General features: G+C 32.0%; 6 protein-coding genes and 1 pseudogene across 8 annotated transcripts; 3 read left to right on the forward strand and 4 right to left on the reverse strand.

Annotated features, from left to right (window-relative positions):
- Positions 1–325: 325 nt before the first annotated feature.
- On the reverse strand, positions 326–1,912 carry LOC124912917 (annotated as a pseudogene).
- A 174-nt stretch (positions 1,913–2,086) lies between these two features.
- On the reverse strand, positions 2,087–3,173 carry LOC124912526 (probable inactive dual specificity protein phosphatase-like At4g18593). The gene is made up of 3 exons (XM_047453162.1): positions 3,137–3,173; positions 2,454–2,716; positions 2,087–2,368 (listed from the first exon to the last, which is right to left on the reverse strand). The coding sequence occupies exons 2-3, from the start codon at positions 2,692–2,694 to the stop codon at positions 2,220–2,222; spliced, it is 390 nt and encodes a 129-aa protein (XP_047309118.1). The 5' UTR covers positions 2,695–2,716; positions 3,137–3,173; the 3' UTR covers positions 2,087–2,219.
- Positions 3,174–5,679: 2,506 nt separating this feature from the next.
- LOC124912918 (phospholipase A1-II 1-like) lies at positions 5,680–6,514 on the reverse strand. The gene is made up of 2 exons (XM_047453553.1): positions 6,427–6,514; positions 5,680–6,047 (listed from the first exon to the last, which is right to left on the reverse strand). The coding sequence occupies exons 1-2, from the start codon at positions 6,512–6,514 to the stop codon at positions 5,680–5,682; spliced, it is 456 nt and encodes a 151-aa protein (XP_047309509.1).
- A 623-nt stretch (positions 6,515–7,137) lies between these two features.
- Positions 7,138–8,467, forward strand: LOC124912534. 3 transcript variants are annotated; one of them, XM_047453172.1, is made up of 5 exons: positions 7,138–7,280; positions 7,370–7,463; positions 7,561–7,911; positions 7,980–8,058; positions 8,167–8,467. In XM_047453172.1, exons 2-5 carry the CDS (start codon positions 7,371–7,373, stop codon positions 8,436–8,438), a joined length of 795 nt encoding a protein of 264 aa, XP_047309128.1. In that variant the 5' UTR covers positions 7,138–7,280; position 7,370; the 3' UTR covers positions 8,439–8,467. The 3 variants fall into 3 exon arrangements, with proteins under 3 accessions (XP_047309128.1, XP_047309127.1, XP_047309126.1); XM_047453171.1 differs by having other exon boundaries at positions 7,139–7,280; positions 8,164–8,465; XM_047453170.1 differs by having other exon boundaries at positions 7,139–7,280; positions 7,980–8,082; positions 8,164–8,464.
- On the forward strand, positions 8,448–9,221 carry LOC124912919. The gene is made up of 4 exons (XM_047453554.1): positions 8,448–8,461; positions 8,543–8,546; positions 8,614–8,856; positions 8,943–9,221. The coding sequence occupies exons 1-4, from the start codon at positions 8,448–8,450 to the stop codon at positions 9,042–9,044; spliced, it is 363 nt and encodes a 120-aa protein (XP_047309510.1). The 3' UTR covers positions 9,045–9,221.
- Positions 9,222–9,271: 50 nt separating this feature from the next.
- Positions 9,272–11,497, reverse strand: LOC124912920 (phospholipase A1-II 1-like). Its single transcript, XM_047453555.1, has 3 exons — positions 10,361–11,497; positions 9,924–9,973; positions 9,272–9,467 (listed from the first exon to the last, which is right to left on the reverse strand). Exons 1-3 carry the CDS (start codon positions 11,495–11,497, stop codon positions 9,272–9,274), a joined length of 1,383 nt encoding a protein of 460 aa, XP_047309511.1.
- A 4,373-nt stretch (positions 11,498–15,870) lies between these two features.
- LOC124912922 (uncharacterized mitochondrial protein AtMg00810-like) lies at positions 15,871–16,857 on the forward strand. Its single transcript, XM_047453556.1, has one exon. The coding sequence runs from the start codon at positions 15,871–15,873 to the stop codon at positions 16,855–16,857; it is 987 nt and encodes a 328-aa protein (XP_047309512.1).
- The last annotated feature ends 2,822 nt before the right edge of the window (positions 16,858–19,679 follow it).

Consider the following 19,679-nt stretch of genomic DNA (forward strand, 5'->3'; position numbering starts at 1 on the left):
CCCAACCTTGTTCCCGATCTACCTCCTTGTTTTGAGGGGCTCACAGATGCTGGCCAAGAAATACTATTTGACACTAGTAAATCGTGTCACATGAAATTTTACAATCCATAATCTTGATTTATTTGCATGGAATTACGAGAACACAAGGGTTGAGAAACAAGTTCAAGAAAGTGGCCGAGAGGGATATCACGTTGCTTAATAAGTACGGTGATAATTTGAAGGACGCGTTGGCGTGCCCAAAAATTGGTGGGATGATCGGAATAAAGCGGACATGGTTCAACTAGCGGAAGGGTCGTGGAAGGTAAAGAGGAGAAAACAATTAATATTAGCTACTCCAATCCATTATTGTTTTCTTCTCTCTCACCTTCCACAACCCATTCGCTAGTTGAACCATGCCCGCTCTATTCCAATCATCCCACCAATTTTTGGGCATGTGAAACGCGTCCTTCAAATTATCACCATATATACTTATTAAGCAACGTGAATACCCTCTCGACAACTTCCTTGAACTCCTCAACCCTTGTGTTCCCGCAATTCCATGCAAATAAACCTCAAGATTATGGGATTGTAAAATGTTGTATTTCATGTGACACGATTTACTAGTGTCAAATAGTAGTTCTTGGCCAGCATCGTGAACCCCACAAAATAAAGAGCTAGGTAGATCAGGGACAAGGTCGGGGTGATTCTCAATTTGTAGGATTCGAAGATTGGTGAGGGCTGCGGGAGTGTCTGCGAAGGCTGAGTCTCCGACATGAGGACTTGCGAAAGCAAAGGCAGTTACGAGCGTGTTTGGTCGGTTGGAGATGTTTTGGGCAATATCGACTACACTTAAGGTTGTTAATGTTGCTCCTAGACTGTGTTTGGTAATGGTCACACTGATTTCTTCGTCCTCGTACTTGTTCATTAGTCTTGTAATCTCGTCTAGAACTTGTTCTCTTGCACTCTTTTGCAAAAGTTGGATTTGTTATTACACAATGTATATATAGAATAAAACTCTGAATGAACCTCGGGTTTTTCATCATGATCAATATTTTTGCCAAATATTAAGGGTGTGGGTTTGAGCCAAAACTCTAAATTGTCCATCCATTCCAATGAAACGACAATGTCCCTTCTTTTATGGTCGGATGATTTGGCTGATTCATCTGTAGTGACCGCGACATAACCCATCCAGTTTGTGTCCTTTTCGAATGACCATGAACATGCAGAGACGTAGATGTACTTTGTTACTATGTACTTCTTCTTGGCTCGGTCTGTGTGAAGGCCAACCTCGAGAGAAGATCTCGTCCATGGCGTGGTTGTAGTTTTCCACGGTTCTTGAGTTGTCACCAGAATCGTTGGAATTGTAAGTTACTTGTGCCATCTCACCGTAGTGGATTATGTATTGTCGAAGATGATCATCCAACAGCTACAGCATGCCCTTTCAGTTATTCTCTCCACTCATCTCCCTCCAAGATGGCTTCTAAGTAGTTTCATCATGTTATCTCCTTTTTTAGTGTATTAATAATTTTTGAACTTTGTTATTTGTTATGCATATGAAAAGTTTGATGTCTTGTTGAAATGAAGTGGTTGTAAGATTATTAGGTTTATATATGAGGTGGGATGTGTGGACTATTTTTTTTTTATTATTTACATCACTATACTCTCTTTTGTTAAAATGTAAAAAACAAATAAAAGAACATCTTACAGAAAAAAATAAATACAAAAACAAATAGATTTGTAGCTTACTTACCAATGAATAGTAAAGAGCTAAAACATCCAATACACTAGGTGAGAATCGCAATAATTTTCCTATTTCTATGTCAAGATCTCATGATTTTTTCTATTCACAATTGAAAAGTTTTCGATCAAAAAGTCTTGTGTCATTCTACTACTATATTTTTTTACCCATGGTTATTCCCGGAGTGGGTACCATTACCCCATAGTCACGACACCCCTTTTAAATTAGAGCGTTTTTAAGTGGGAATTGAACTTTGAAACCTTTTGATTCTTATATAATATTTGTCACTTAAAATACTAAGTGGATTTTACTGTTTATGCATTGGTAGAGAATTTTTGTTTTGTTTTTGTTAAACTTGACATATATTTGTTTCTAAAACATTAAAAAACATCAACATTATTGTTTAGAAACAACTTGATCCATAAAAAACTATTAGTTCTCTGATGAAAGTAATCTCAAACAACAGCTAAACAAAGAAGAGAATAAGAAGAATGTCTCATACTTAACAAATGTCTACACGACTTTTATGAATCTGAAAAGCAGGCGTAACCCAAGCTCCACAATTGCATTGCATGCCCGCCCAATTGAACGAACCTAACTTTGTCTTGCAACCTATGCACTGAAGTTTATCTCCCACACAACCATCTTCAACTGCAATTAGTCAGTCAGTCATGAATAAGATCATAAAGTTTGATTATGAACATGAATTAGAATTAGAGTTTGAACAAGGTCTCACCAGCTTCCATCCACTTCATAGGCTCTACAAATAAGGAATTACATTCAATAGCTTCTCCCTGACCATTGTGGCTCCTCTTCTTCCACTTAAAGCTACTCTGACCACCTCCACGCTCATGGGGGACAACAAGATCATCAGAAGCAACCATTCTTCTGCATTTCCTACACCTATAGATTACTACTTGAACCTCCTTTGATTCAGATTCTTCCATCATTGAATCATCCAGTTCCAGTTCTGACATTTTATCAGGTTTGTTTTACACTATATGGAACACATAATACAAGAAGTGTGTTAGGGTTTACACAATATGAAACATAAATGTACATCAATACAGATGATCAACAGTTGAAGAACACAAGCAAAAATCATAATCAAAATAACTATTGTAAGAAATCCTCATAGTATGTTATTTTTCTCTGATCTTCTTCAGTACTAGCTTGGTAAAGAAGAAAATTCCTAATTTCTCAATTCAAGAAGAAAAGCTCATATTTTTATTGGAATTAAAGACCTAGAATAACAATGCTTTGTGCAGGAGAGAACGAAGATGAATGAGATACAGATAAGGGTTAGATCGCAATCGCAAATATCAAACCCTAATTACAAAATTACAAATAGAGAAATCTGAATCGCTGTAGAAGAAGATAATGACGGCACATTGAAAGGATTAAGCGATTTTCACTTACCGAAGCTAATTCTGCGCCGATTGAAAATTCCAGTTTCTTGAAAAAAAATTGAACTTTTAAAATTTTAAGGTTAGAGATTATATATATTATTAGTATGATAGAGAAAAAAATAATAGTATCAATTAATAAAAGAAAATTGATTGATTTTATTTTTAATTATTATTATATTTATTTAGTACAAAATTTTATTTCAAATAAATATTATTGGTTAGGATTACTTATAAACTTTATTTATATTTATATATATATATATATTAATAATTTATTGTATAAAAAATTAGAAAATATAAATTATTAAACTTATTAAATTAAATTACTAGTCTCCGCTCATTTATATTTTTAATATTTAATTATTTTAAAATAAATTATAAATTAAAAGAGAGAATAAGAGAATGAATGACTAGTTATTTTCTCAAAATTTTCTCTATTTATCATTTATTTATAAATTATTAAATATATAAAGTTCATTATTCAAAAAAAGAAAAAATAAGGAGGCACCACACAATCTGATTGGGCCGAAAACATAAAAAATTTATCTCTCTCTCATTGAGGTCTATTTTCACATAACTCAAAAACACTAGTATTATTTTTAAAAAAAAGATTTTATTTAGTATAAAATTTTATTACCATGTTAGTATTTATAACTATTACATCTTATTAATTTATAATAATATCACATATAAATCATTGGATATATGAATAAGATATATAAAATTTAATTTGTGATCATATTTTATTAGAATAATATTAAGGTTTTATATTTGATATAAATAAGATTTTGTTATTTTAATAATTTAAAAATTGACTATATTTTTAAAAAAAATTAAAACTATATTTTTAGTAATTAATTTAAAATTATATACCAAATGACTTGAACCCACAATTCTTCTTTTTATTTCTTTTCAATTACATCATCTATTATTTTTATTTTTATTTTATTTTATTTTTAATATATGAAATTGTTTATATGTCTCTTGTTACAAAAAAAATATTTCTCATTGTTTAAAATGAATATAATGAAAATATTTAAACAATTCAATAATTTTAATTTGCATAAATTAAGCAGAAAATTTTAATAATAAAATATTTAGACACACATATAATAAATATGATAGATTCCTATCATAAAAAAATAATCATAAACACTGCATATAATTATTATATGCATGTTTAATTATTTAATTATTATAAGATTTGTTCCACTCATTTATTAATTACATAATTCCCAATCTCTATATATAAACCTAATCCTTAGGTTCATTGCAACCAAGCTTCTTCTTTCTTACCATCACTTCATTTCAACACCATCATCAAACTTTTTATATTTCAAGAATTATTAATACAAAAAAGGAGATAGAATAATAAAACTACTTACAATTGATGAAGCCATATTGGAGGGAGATGAGTAGAAAGAATAACTGGAAGGGTATGTTGCTGCCTTGGAGGATGATTTCCAACAACACATAATCCACTACGGTGAGATGGCACAAGCAATTCACGATTCATACAATTCTGATAACAATTTAAGAACCGGAGGAAACTGGAAGCACGCCATGGACGAGCTCTTCTCTCGAGTCGGCTTTCATAAAGGCCGAGCCAAGAAGAAATACATATTAACAAAGTACATTTACACATCCGCATGTACCCGACCATTCGAAAAGGACACAAACTGGATGGGTTATGTCGCAGTCCCCACAGATGAAGCAGGCAACTCATCCGACCATTAAAGAAGGGACGTCGTCGTTTTATGGAGAGGGTCACACAATGCTCGAGAATGGATGGACGATTTAGAGTTTTGGCTCAAACCGCACCTTTATTTGGAAAGAATATTGAGTATGATGAAAAATCTGAGGTTCATTCAAGGTTTTACTTTATATATACATTGTGTTATAAAAATCCAACTTACAAGAGAACAAGTTATAGACGAGATTACAAGACTAATGAACAAGTACGAGGACAGACAAATCAGTGTGACCGTTTCCGGACATAGTCTAGGAGCAACATTAACAACATTAAGTGCAGTTGATATTGCCCAAAAAATCTCCAGCTGACCAAACAAACTCGTAACCGTCTTTCACAAGTCCACGTGTCAGAGACTCGGCCTTTGCAGCCCCGCCTCCCTCCCCAATCTTTGAATCCTACGAATTGAGAATCACCCCAACCTTGTCCCCAATCTAACTCCTTGTTTCATGGGGTTCACGGATGCTGGTCAAGAACTACTATTTAACACTAGTAAATCGTGTCACATGAAATACAACCTTTCACAATCCCATAATCTTGAGGTTTATTTGCATGAAATTGCGGGAACACAAGGGTTGAGAAACAAGTTCAAGGAAGTGGTGAAGAGGGATATCACATTGTTTAATAAGAAGTACAGTGACAATTTGAAGGACGCATTTAGCGTGCCCGAAAATTGGTGGGATAATCGGAATAGAGTGAGAATGGTTCAACTAGCGGATGGGTCGTGGAAGGTAAAGAGGAGAAAGCAATAATGTTTACGCAGGCTAATGAGCCATCATTTTTTGTTTCTCCCCATTCACCTTTCACGACCCATCCGCTAGTTGAACCATGCCCGCTCTATTCCGATCATTCCACCAATTTTCGGGCACGCAAAACGCGTTCTTCAAATTGTCACCATACTTATTAAGCAACGTAATATCCCTCTCGACCACTTCCTTGAACTTGTTCCTCAACCCTTGTGCTCCCGCAATTTCATGTAAATAAATATCAAGATTATAGGATTGTAAAAGTTGATATTTCATGTGACATGATTTGTTAGTGTCAAATAGTAGTTCTTGGCCAGCATCCGTAAACCCCACAAAACAGGAAGGTAGATCGGGGACAAGGTCGGGGCGAATCTCAATTTGTAGGATTCGAAGATTGGGGAGGGTTGTGGCAGTGACTATGAAGGCTGAGTCTCGGACACGTGGACTTGCAAAAAAAAGCAAAGGCGGTTACGAGTGTGTTTGGTCAGTTGTAGATGTTTTCGTCTAGAACTTGTTCCCTTGCACTCTTCTTGTAAAAGTTGGATTTGTTATTACACAATGTATATATAGAGTAAAACCCTAAATGAACCCCGGGTTTTTCATCATGATCAATATTCTTTTCAAATATTAAAGGTGCGAGTTTGAGCCAAAACTCTAAATTGTTCATCCATTCTAAGGCATCGTGTGATCCTCTCCATGAAACGACGATGTCCCTTCTTTTATGGTCGAATGATTTGGCTGCTTCATCGGTGGAGACCGTGACATAACCCATCTAATTTATGTCCTTTTCGAATGGCCAAGAACATGCGGAGGCGTAGATATACTTTGTTACTATGTACTTCTTCTTGGCTCGGCCTTTGTGAAGACTAACTCGAGAGAAGAGCTCGTCCATGGCGTGCTTGCAGTTTCCCCCTGAATCGTCGAAATCGTAAGTTGCCAATGCCCTTCCAATTATTTTCTCCACTCATCTCCCTTTAAGATGACTTCATCAATATTGTAAGCAGTTTCATTATGTTATTTTCATTTTGTTATGTATATGAAAAGTTTGATGTCTTGTTGTTAAAATGAAGTGATAGTAATAAAAGAAAATTGAATGATTTTATTTTTAATTATTATTATATTTATTTAGTACAAAACTTTATTTTAAATAACTATATTGTTTAATAATATATTTAAAATATAAGTACAAGTAATCTAGAGAGTGCATATATTTTATTTTATTTTATTTTTGTTAAATTTCGTAGATTAAGTAAGTTGAGATCTCATTTTGAATATTTCGTATAATTTGAGAAGTTATAACGTATTTTTAGCAAGAAAAAATCATTCATCGTACTTTAGAAATTGTCTTATTATATAAATATATATATATTAAACACTTTTACTGTTCTGTTGACGCCTTACTTCTCTTACTACTGCGTCTGCGTGAAAACCTGAGTTTTTGCCGATCATCCCAAGAATTTATCATCTTTTCGTAATAATCTCTATCCTTTGTTTTCTTTTTCGTTTTCATCTTCATCCATGCTTTCTATTGATGTAATAATCACCCTAAACGATCTTAATTTTATCATGTTTGTGTTTGTGTTTGTGTTTCCATAATTCCCAGAATTGGGTTTTTTCTGCAGTTCTTCCTTTGGTCTCGTTTGTCTGGATTAGAAAAGGTATGCATAGTCAAATTCTAACTACTGTTACAAGTTTGGTTGGTTTATTTGATTTCTATAACGTTTGGTTTGGTTTGGTTTGGTTTCAGAATGGATTCTGAATTTGGGGATTTTAGTTGGTTAACAAATATGCAACACAAGTTTGAATCTTTGTTACCAGATGTTGATGATGTATTGAGCGATGTATGTTTGTCTAAACCCTTAATCCAGTTCAATGGATATGTTTCTGTTTCTGTTTCTGTTCATCAAATTTATTATATTGTATTGATTAATTGGACAGGAGAGATTGAAATATGTTGAAGATCAGTTTCAGACAGTTGGTTCCAATATTCAAACTCAATTATATGCCATTAGTACCAACTTTACTCAATTTTGTTCTGAATTAGCTCATGATGTTCTTTCGCCCTCTTCGTCGATTTTGAATGAGGCTTGTCGTGAAAACGAAGATATAATCCCAGGGAAAGGAAATTCGGCCCATCTATCGTCGTTCTTAAATAAAAATGAGAAGATTTTGTTGCCTGACAGGATTGAATTGGTTGATAAAGTGATTGATCAGAATGTAAAACACGCAGCAGCTGGGAAGGATTTGTGTTTGAAATCGTCGTTAGCTGAAAAGTGCAAGGATTGTCGAGTATGGAAATGATAATCTTAACATTTTCAGAAACTTGGGTTATTAAGTAATTAACTTCTTTGTTGCAGGATAAGGAAGAAGCCACTGTTTCTGTATATGGTGCAGCTGATGAACTTTCTATACAAGATGATGTATTGAAATCTAGAAGTAATTTACTGTCCTTAACCGATTGTTAGTTTCTTAAATCTCTTTTATTGATTCTGAATCTGCTTGGTGGTTGATATAATTGTGCTTTCGTGAATGCATCTGCAGCAGACAGTTACATGGAGAACATCGGGCTCGCAAAGGAAGTTACTGTATGGGACAACTATTTTACATCTGATTGGGGTAAATTTCCTATTTCTTCTTCTGTTATGTTTATTTGTTTTTGTTTTTGTTTTTACATCAGATTTGGCTTATTTGAGATGATGTTTATAATGGTAAAACAAGACTATTTGGTTCTTCTATGCAATTCTCTGTACAAACTTGAGTTGAAAACAGAGTGTTTATTTGAAATAAATTCATTTCATTTGATAACTTATATCTAAATTTACTTAATGATTTCGATTCAGCTCAAATTAAGCTATAAAGATTAAGATATAAAATCTGACTTTATTTGGTAATCAATGAACAACTTAACTCAATAATCTAGTAAAGCAAATTAATTAATTTACATTCCTATGAGGATAAAATAGTCTCTTTTAAGTACTTTTTCGATATTAGTTCCATATTTTATTAAATCAACTTACATATTTGACATCTTCATTTGGTTTATTCAACAATGAAATTCTAGAAGAATGTTCTTTCAATGCGGATGGAGAAGCAACTGAGAATCGTATTATTTTCAACTATGACGACGATTTAAACTTAACGAGTGAATTGAACCTCAGTGGGAGTTGTGTCTTGTTGGAGAAAGATGAGCCAGTTGTTGTTCGTCATCGAATTGCTAAACACCGAACTTTTAAGGTATTCCTGCATGGTCTCAAAATTGGTTAAACGACCATATATCCATATTGAACAGTTATGATATGTATATGATTTTATTTTGGCAGGAAAAATCTCGCAGAGACAAACCTAAGGATGCGACGATGTTCGCAGTTAGGAAGAGCGGGGTTAGGAGTCCGTCGACGGATTCAGACTGGGAAATTATTTAGATAATTATGTGATTATATATTATTAATTTGCATAAGTTGGGAGCAACAACAAATTTTTAATTAGTTTTGGTAATCATTTCTGTAGTTATTGCTCATGAGAATCAATAATCATGTTAATAATGAAAGGATCAATATGCCTTTTCAGGAATATATTTATATTATGAGAGAATTTTACTATTTTCTTTTGTCAAAGATTTGCTGTTGAGTTATAATAGTTTTGTATTATCTTAGCAATGTCGGAGTTCCATGGCAAAAAATGCTTTCGCTATGAACGCAATTCCCCTTTTTCGGTAAGGATTTAGTATCTTAGCAGACGAACTTTTCTCTAAGTTTCGCCTATCGGTGAGAACTGGGCTTAGCTTGGTTCGAAGTGCCCACACATTCTGTCTCGCCGTTGGACCGCTCTTCAAATTGAATGGGCGCCTGCGGACGACCATCGAAGAAGTGACTTTAACGCATCTATTACTTTGACTCCTTTTATATAATTCAATTATCTTTATATAATCGGAATCTCGGATTATTGATAGAAGTAACATTTGTGATCAAATTTAAATTTATTCAATAAGTCACTCTAAACTACCCATCATTATATACATGTTCATATTAATTAGGATATGAAACCAAAATATACATCATTATATACATTATATCATACTTATATGAAACCAAAATATTAGTCTAAGAACTTGTTCTCTGAAAATAATGCATACGGTCTTGCGGTACCGTTTGAGTACTACATTATTATTATTACTCCAGATAAGGTTATTATTATTATAAAAATAAAATAATAATGATCAAATAAGACAGCAATAATATGATATATTCATATATATATATATATATATTAATAATCTAATTATCCTTACAACCAAACCATACCAAACCAAACCAAACTTAACTTCTGATAAACTAATATTCTCACAGTGGACCTACATCATAATTTGGTTGTAGTTCATCATGAATAATTATTAAGATATAATAATAATAAAGTCATAAAATTCATGCCTAAATAAATTGACTAGGGTTAAGTTTGAAAGGTTTTTGACCTTCCAAATAATTAAGGGTTCGTGTATTCAATATTCATACCCATCTCACCATGAAGTTATAAATAATCTAATTGAAAATAAGAATTATAATTAATAATTAATGAATGAATGAAATAACCCCTAACACTTCACTTAATGTGTTGGATTACTATTAGCTACTTAGCAAGCAATGCATGGGAGCTGATTTTTGAAACAAGATTTAGATCTCAATGAAACAAAAAAATGATGGCTTATTAGTCTAGTAACCATTATTGTTTTCTCCTCCTTCACCTTCCACGACCCATCCGCTAGTTGAACCATGCATACTCTATTCCGATCTTCCCACCAATTTTCGGGCACGCCAAATAGGTCCTTCAAATTGTCACCGTACTTATTAAGCAACGTGATATCCCTCTCGACCACTTCCTTGAACTTGTTCCTCAACCCTTGTGTTCCCTCAATTCCATGCAAATAAACCTCAAGATTATGGGTTTGTAAAAGGTTGTATTTCATGTGACACGATTTACTAGTGTCAAATAGTAGTTCTTGCCCAACATCCGTGAACCCCACGAAACAAGGAGGTAGATCGGGGACAAGGTCGGGGCGATTCTCAATTCGTAGGATTCGAAGATTGGGGAGGGCGGTGGCAGTGGCTGCGAAGGTTGAGTTTCCGACACGTGGACTTGCGAAAGCAAAGGCGGTTACGAGTGTGTTTGGTCGGTTGGAGATGTTTTGGGCAATATCGACTGCACTTAAGGTTGTTAATGCTGCTCCTAGACTGTGTCCTGTAACGGTCACACTAATTTCTTCGTCCTCGTACTTGTTCATTAGTCTTGTGATCTCGTCTAGAACTTGTTCCCTTGCACTCCTCTTGCAAAAGTTGGATTTGTTATTACATAATGTATATATAGAGTAAAACCCAGAATGAACCTCGGGTTTTTCATCATGATCAATATTCTTGTCAAAAATTAAGGGTGCGGGTTTGAGCCAAAACTCTAAATCGTCCATCCATTCCAAGGCATCGTGCGATCCTCTCCATGAAACGACGATGTCCCTTCTTTCATGGTCGGATGATTTGGCTGCTTCATCTGTGGAGACCGCGACATAACCCATCCAGTTTGTGTCCTTTTCGAATGGCCAAGAACATGCGGAGGCGTAGATGTACTTTGTTACTATGTACTTCTTCTTGGCTCGGCCTTTGTGAAGGCCAACTCGAGAGAAGAGCTCGTCCATGGCGTGCTTGCAGTTTCCTCCTGTTCTTGAATTGTCATCAGAATCGTAGGAATCATAAGTTGCTTGTGCCATCTCACCGTAGTGGATTATGTGTTGTCGGAGATCATCATTCAACGGCCGCAACATACCCTTCCAGTTATTCTCTCCACTCATTTCCCTCCAAGATGGCTTCATCAATATTGTAAGAAGTTTCATTATTCTATCTTCTTTTTTGGTGTATTAATAATTCTCGAACTTTGTTATGAATATGAAAAGTTTGATGTCTTGTTGTTGAAATGAAGTAATTGAAAGAAAGAAGAAGAAGCTTGGTTGCAATGAATGGAGGAAAGGATTATTAGGTTTAAATAGATCTAGAGATTGAGAATAATATAATTAATAAATGAGTGGACCAAGTCTTATAATCATAAAATAATTAGACACGCATATAATAAGATGATTCCATTGAGGTGGGCTGTGGTGACTATTTCTTTTTTTATTTACATCAGTCTACTCTCTTGTTAAAATGTAAAAAACAAATAAATTAAAAAAACACAAAGATTTGTGGCTTAATTACCAATGAACATCAAGAACAAAGAAAAATGTATATTTAATTATTGGGTATTAAATAGAGATTCGGTTTATTGGTTTATTCATTTAAATACATATATAAATAGTTATAGCTTCAAAATTTTTGAACATTCGATTTAACCGATTTAACCGAATTGATTATTAATGGGTTTGTCAAAAATATATCAAAAAAAGAATAAATAAAATAAATAGCAACGGCATATATTGTGGTGAATAATACATAAAAACAAATAATAATGTAATAAATAAGGTCAGATAATATTGAGATAAGTACATTTATTTAATTAATTATTAGTTTATACTAATGATCTTTATTTTCTTATAATTACAGATTTAACACTTACAATTTCAAATAAGACTTTATAAAGTTTATTTATCTTTTTTATGTTGTAATATTAGTTCAAGGACCTATTTGTATTTTTACAATATGAGGGATCAGGATATGTCCCGATCCCCAATTCTAACATTTGCAATGTAACCAACACATTTGGGTTTTTGATCTATCAATATACACCGATTGTTCTTCGTCTTTCTTTCTTCTTGTTTCAATTTCTTGATTAGAGTTCAACATGGTATCAGAGCAGGAGCCGATCTTGCACCTTCAAGAAACTCCAGTTAACGATGATCCATTTGATTTCGACAACGACGATCTTCTTGATGAGCCAGTACATTCTCTGAACCCTAATTTCAAAGCTCGTCAAGAACGCACAATTGATCCAGTTCAAGTTCCTGTCCAAGTTTTTCCACCAATGGCACTATTGAAGCGAGATTGCACAGATCCTCTTTATGTTCATCCAGGCGACATTCCAGGAGCAATATTGACTCATACAGTTCTGACCCGCCAGAACTACTTCGAATGGTCTACCAACATGCAATTGGCACTTACTGCGAAGATGAAGATGTGTTACATTGATGGATCATTCAAAGCTCCGACTGCACCTCAAGATGCTATTCGCTGGAAAATGATTGATGCAATGATCCGATCTTGGATAATGAACACAATCGACAAAAAGAAGAGAATTCACTTTCAGAGCACAACTACCTCTTTAGAGCTATGGAATGAAGTGAAAGCAAGGTATGAAGGTAACAATGGTCCAACCTTGTATCGAGTCAAAAAGGATATATGTACAACAAAACAGGATAATCTTGATTTAGAAGAATATTATTCTAAGGTACGTCTAAACTGGGATGAATTGTTACATCTTGAACCGCATCAGGTATGCTCTTGTGATAAATCCCAAATTGAAAATTGTGTGGGATGCAAACTGGAAAAACAAGTTTTGACTAGGTATGAAAAACATAATTTGCTGCTGTTTTTGATGGGTCTGGATGATTCCTATGAGAATCTAAAGGATAGCATTCTAGTTATGGATCCTTTACCGAGTGTATATAAGGCTTTCACGATGTTCTTGAATGTTGAATCAAAGAATCAGATCAATCGACAAAATCAACAATCCAACTTACAATCTGCCATGACAGTAAGAGATTTCAAAGAAGGTAGTTCAAAGAGATTCAAAGGAAATGATGGTAGGGCTTACAACAATGACAAAAGAAGAAATCTCTCATGTACTCACTGCAATATGAAGGGTCATTCTAAAGAGGGTTGCTATAGACTAATTGGTTTTCCAGATTGGTGGGATAACAACAAAAGGAAGAATTCTGTGAATTCAGTATCATTTGACAACAATGACAAAACAGTCTCTTTACAAGATCAAATGAAGATGATGCAGGACATGATGAAAAGCTTAATTGAAGGGAATACTAGATCTGAAGCTAATATGTATGCTAAAAACAAAGAAATCAACTTCGAAGCAGGTAAGTTTTCTAGACTTAATCTTTATTTTATAACTGATATTGAATTTACAATGAGCATGAATAGTTTAAACAGTTCAAAACAATTATGGTTAATAGATTCAGGGGCTAGTACACATATTTGCAATAATAGAAAATTGCTTTTTGATATTAAGAAAACAGAACATGAGATTACTTTATTTTTAGCTGATGGATCTAAGAAGACAATAAATGAATCTGGTAGTCTCAAATTAAATGATAGATTGATTCTTAAGGATGTGTTATTTGCTCCAGATTTCAAGTATAATCTAATATCAGTTACAAGATTAATTACAGATGAAAAGGTTAAATGCATATTTTCTGAAAATGGATGTTTGATGCAGGGCCCTGAATTAGATGATATCCTTGAGCTTGGCAAACGTGTAGGAAACTTGTATTTCTATTCCATAGTTACTGATTTTCTTAAAGACTCTAATAGTGATGCTGAAACTTCATTTTCTACCTTAGATTGTAAAATTGTGCATTATAGATGTGGACACCCTTCCAATGAAGTTCTTAGAATATTGTTTCCTTCTATTATCAATAATATGGATCATTGTGAAACTTGTCAGATTTGTAAATCACATCGTTTACCTTTTCATAATAGCACTTCATCTTCTAAAGATAAATTTGATCTTGTTCATATTGATATTTGGGGACCTTGTAAAGAAGAATCATACACTAAAACGCCGTTTATGCTTACAATTGTAGATGACTACTCTAGATGCACTTGGACTTATCTAATTTCTAATAAAACTGTTGTTTTTGACAAAATTCGAAATTTTTATTTAATGGTCAAAACTCAATATTCAAAGAACATTAAAACCATTAGAAGTGATAATGGAACTGAATTTGTGAATTCAAAATGCAATATGTTCTTTGAAGAAATGGGCATAATACATCAAAAGACTTGTGTATATTCTCCACAACAAAATGGAGTTGTAGAAAGAAAGCATAGACATCTAATTGAAGTAGCAAGATCTCTTTTAAAACATTCCAACCTACCAATTAAATTTTGGCCTTTTTCTATTCTTACTGCAACATATCTAATAAATAGAATGCCAACAAAAGTTTTGAATTGGAAGTCACCATTCTTCATGCTTAATAAACATGAAGCTAAATATGATGATTTGAAAGTTTTTGGTTGCTTATGTTACATGACAAATATTTTTCCACAAAAATCAAAATTTGAAGATAGAGGCATAAAATGTGTCTTTATTGGATATCCTTCAAATCAGAAAGGATATATTCTTTATCAGATTGAATCAAATGAAATTGTTGTTTCAAGAGATGTTGTCTTCTTTGAGAATATTCTACCTTTCAAAGAAGATATCAATGATCAACCAAAACTCAATAATATTATAGAAATTACAAGAACATATACTAACCTTGACAAAAATGATCAAAATAATGATTCATCTGAAACAAATCAAAGGAAAAGTACAAGAACTAAATATGCTCCAAATTGGATGCAAGACTTTATTGCAACTCATGTTAAATCAAAAGACAAATCTGATCTAGATTACACTCCACAGACTTATCCTTTTCATTCTTTATACAAAGATCAAGAGTATATAAACTCTTTGTCTAACTTTGATCTAACCACAACTCCACTTGATTTTAAACAGGCATCTCAAGATCCAAAGTGGATAAAAGCAATGAATGATGAACTAAATGCACTTGAATTAAATCAAACATGGGAAATAACTAAACTACTAAAAGGCATGAAAGCTATTGGTTGCAAATGGGTCTATAAAAGCAAACTTAATTCTGATGGTACTTTAAATAAATGCAAAGCGCGTTTAGTTGCAAAAGGTTTTAATCAAAAGGATGGTATCGATTTTCATCATTGTTTTGCACCAGTGGCTAAGAGTGTAACTGTAAGATTGTTAATTGCCTTAGCAGCCTCAAATAGATGGATCTTGAATCACATTGACATAAATAATGCATTTCTTCATGGAAACTTAGAAGAAGATATTTTTATGAAACTTCCATAAGGTCTAAACAATGTTGATAACATAAACATGGTCTGCAAATTAAGAAAAAGTCTTTATGGTTTGAAACAAGCATCAAGACAATGGTATAATGAAATATCTAATTTTTTGATTGATATTGGTTTCACAAAATCACAACATGATCATTGTTTATATTTTAAACAAAATGGTGTGAATATGATTGGTCTAGTAATATATGTTGATGACTTGTTAATAACAGGGAATGACTATGAAGAGATCAAAAAGATCAAACATATGATTGATACTAAATTTCCTATCAAAGATCTTGGAAATGCGAAGTTTTTTTTGGGTCTTGAAATTGTACAAAATGATCTTGGTATTTATGTAAACCAAAGGAAATATATTCTAGATTTATTACATGATTCGGGTCTAATGGGTTGTAAACCCACAAACACGCCAATGATTAAAGGCATAAAGTTTGAAGATGAAAATCAAGATATATTATGTGATCCTTCTAAGTATAGAAGGGTAATTGGGAGACTTCTATATTTAAACTATACTAGACCAGATATTGCATATGTTGTTCAACAATTATCTCAATTCATGCAAAAACCTCTCTTATGTCATTGGAATGCAGCTTTGTACTTAGTTAAATATCTAAAAGGTACAACATCATTGGGTCTTTTTTATCCATATGAAAATGATTCTTCCATAATTGCATATTCTGATTCTGATTGGGGTTCTTGTGTTGAAACAAGAAAATCTATAACAGGTTATTGTATATGTTTTGGTAAATCAGTCATATCTTGGAAAGCCAAGAAACAAGCAACTATTTCTAGATCTTCTGCAGAATCTGAATATCGTAGCCTTGCTGCTACAGTTTGTGAACTTCAATGGATTTCCTATATTCTTAATGACTTGAATTTTAAATTACAGTTACCAATATCTTTATATTGTGATAATAAAGCTGCCATACACATATCTGAGAATCCAGTTTTTCACGAAAGAACGAAACATATTGACATAGATTGTCATGTAGTTAGAAATCAGTATTTGGCTGGCTTTATTCAACTTTTTCATGTGCAAACAAAGAAACAAGTTGCAGATATTTTCACGAAAGCATTGGATTTTGCTCAATTTCAAGAACTTCGATCACATTTATTTCTTCAAGATATTCATCTTAAGGGAGGAGTATTGAGATAAGTACATTTATTTAATTAATTATTAGTTTATACTAATGATCTTTATTTTCTTATAATTACAGATTTAACACTTACAATTTCAAACAAGACTTTATAAAGTTTATTTATCTTTTTTATGTTGTAATATTAGTTCAAGGACCTATTTGTATTTTTACAATATGAGGGATCAGGATATGTCCCGATCCCCAATTCTAACATTTGCAATGTAACCAACACATTTGGGTTTTTGATCTATCAATATACACCGATCGTTCTTCGTCTTTCTTTCTTCTTGTTTCAATTTCTTGATTAGAGTTCAACAGATAACATAATTTATGAACAGTTTCATTACTAATACGTTGTATTAAGCAAATTAAACTCAATTAAAAATCTCATCAATAATGTCATATATGTATTTATATGAAGAATGTTATTAAATATATATATGCAAGGTCTAGGAAAGTCATGTTGATAGACCAAAACAAGATTATAATACTTTCAAGTTTCAACCTTTTCTAAGCTTTCGATTTGATTAAGAGTATTATGTATATAGTAGAAATTATATAAAGGGTATTAATTGTGTAGGGGTATTGAGAGGTATAAATTATATATGTTATATGTGTTTGGTTGAAAGTATAAAAAAAGTATAAATTATATAATTTTTATTATTTTGTGTTTGGTTGGTTATATAAAAAAGTAAAAAAAATATATAAAAAGACTATTTTACCCTTTTATATAAATTATTTTTAATTATTATTTTAATATTTATTTGATGAAGCTTATTGTTTTATTTTGTTTAATTGTATGTGGTGAATAAATTGTAAATAATTGTTTATAGTCACTAATTTCTTATATTCTTATTTTCCTTATTCAAATCAATGAATTGTAAAGATGGTCTATAGTCACTAGTTGGGTCGTGGCGATTTCAATTTTGATAAATGCAACAAAAACCATTAAATGCAACACAAACCATGAGGATTATGAGAGTTAAACATGTAGAGTCTTCTAAACAAACATCCAAAATGGCTTTGAAGGCTTTTCAATGAAACAGTTGAAACCATAAGTTTTCTACTTGCAAGATACAAGATATGTCATTGAAATAATTTCATCTACCAGGTAAACATGGAGTTATGCATTATTCCTTCCGATCCTCTTTTTGAATTAGATCATTGATCTCATACTTACGGATGATAGAATAGTATGTCTGGTTTGATATAAAACTAGCTTGTGTTGCTGATAACTCAGGAAAATGAATGAAAGATGAAGATATAGGAGAATAAAAGAAAAGGATAATAAGAAGATGAAGAAAGAGATATTAATGAAATAAAAACTTAACTAAGGACTTATAACTGATTTCACTAGTTATTATTTTATACCTAATATAAAGTATAATTTGTTTATTTTCTGTATATACAAAATTTTAAAACCAAACACCTTACAAATTTATTGTATATTATATCTATAGTATTATAACCCAAACCAAACAGGGGTTAATAATACTAATATATAAATGTAATATATATATATATATATATATATATATATATATATAAAGGAAAGAAGACTTTATTTAATTGTTTAACTGCTCTCTTAAAATAGACTCAACTTGAACTGGGTATCTTTAACCCATCATCAATCACTCTTTCACTAATTAATTAGATAATTAGATGATAATTAAATATCAATGTATCTAATTAAAAATTTATTCTATAATATTAAATACTAATTATATTTTCATCACTTGACCAAACAGCCATCTGGATAATCCATTTTCTTCATTAAACATGTGAATTTGCAAAAATAGGACAGAAGATCAATCAATCTTTTAGATTTTTAATAAAAAAAATATATAATTTTTTAAAACACTAATAATTAGTCTCCTAATCAAATATTGATTAAGAGTAGAGTCGACATGACAATTATAATTTGTCATCGTTTTTTATTCGAACTACCTGTTAGATGTGTTTTTTTTATAAATCGAACCAAATTATATTTGTGTTCTCGTTCGAGTTTTATCCTACTTTTTCTTCTAAACACTAATAAATAAAATTGAATATATAACATTACTAATAAATTTATTTATTTTTTATATTTTATAAAATTTTGAAGTTTATTGTTTTATAATAATATAAATTTGTAACCTATTAAGGTAGTTCAGTGATAAGAGTCGGCTTAAGAGACCAAAATGTACCGGTTCGATTCCATCTGGAAGCGTTTTGAGTTGAAGCGGTGGACCATAATTGTGGAGTGTTATGTGTTATACTAGTCTTCCTTAATTAAAAAATAATAATATAAATTTGTAATATATTAAAAAAATATATATAATATTAAAATATTCGTTTATATAATTTTATGAAATAACTATTTTTATTTTATTTTTAGATAATATGCTAAGGTGCTTACTGAGATTCTTTCTGAACCCGTAGTAAAAAATATTGAAATATAATGGAACGGGAATATAAACACATCCACCACCCTAATCAAGACTCAAGAATCCCTAATCAAGACTCAAGAGTCATAAAGAAAAACAAAAACAGAAACAGTTATTAAGCTGAACTTCTAGAAACACTTTGAATTAATTATTAGTGTGAAGATTAAGAATTAATTAATTAGGTTTAGGTTTAGGTTTGGCTAATTATGGAAGTCTGCTAGCTGGAGGTGGGCCACGTGCACAACAGTGAATTGGAACTATATTGACCAATTGGGGATGAAGATCAAGATCTAGGTCTTGTTTATTTTGTTAGCTAGCTAAAAATACAATTCTACTTTTCTTTTGTAAGTGGTCTAATGTTAACGGCTACAACAGTATACAAACTCGGGTTTTATTCTGATTTGGTGGGTTTT

This window comes from Impatiens glandulifera, chromosome 8, assembly GCF_907164915.1.
Source record: "Impatiens glandulifera chromosome 8, dImpGla2.1, whole genome shotgun sequence".
Lineage (NCBI taxonomy): Eukaryota > Viridiplantae > Streptophyta > Magnoliopsida > Ericales > Balsaminaceae > Impatiens > Impatiens glandulifera.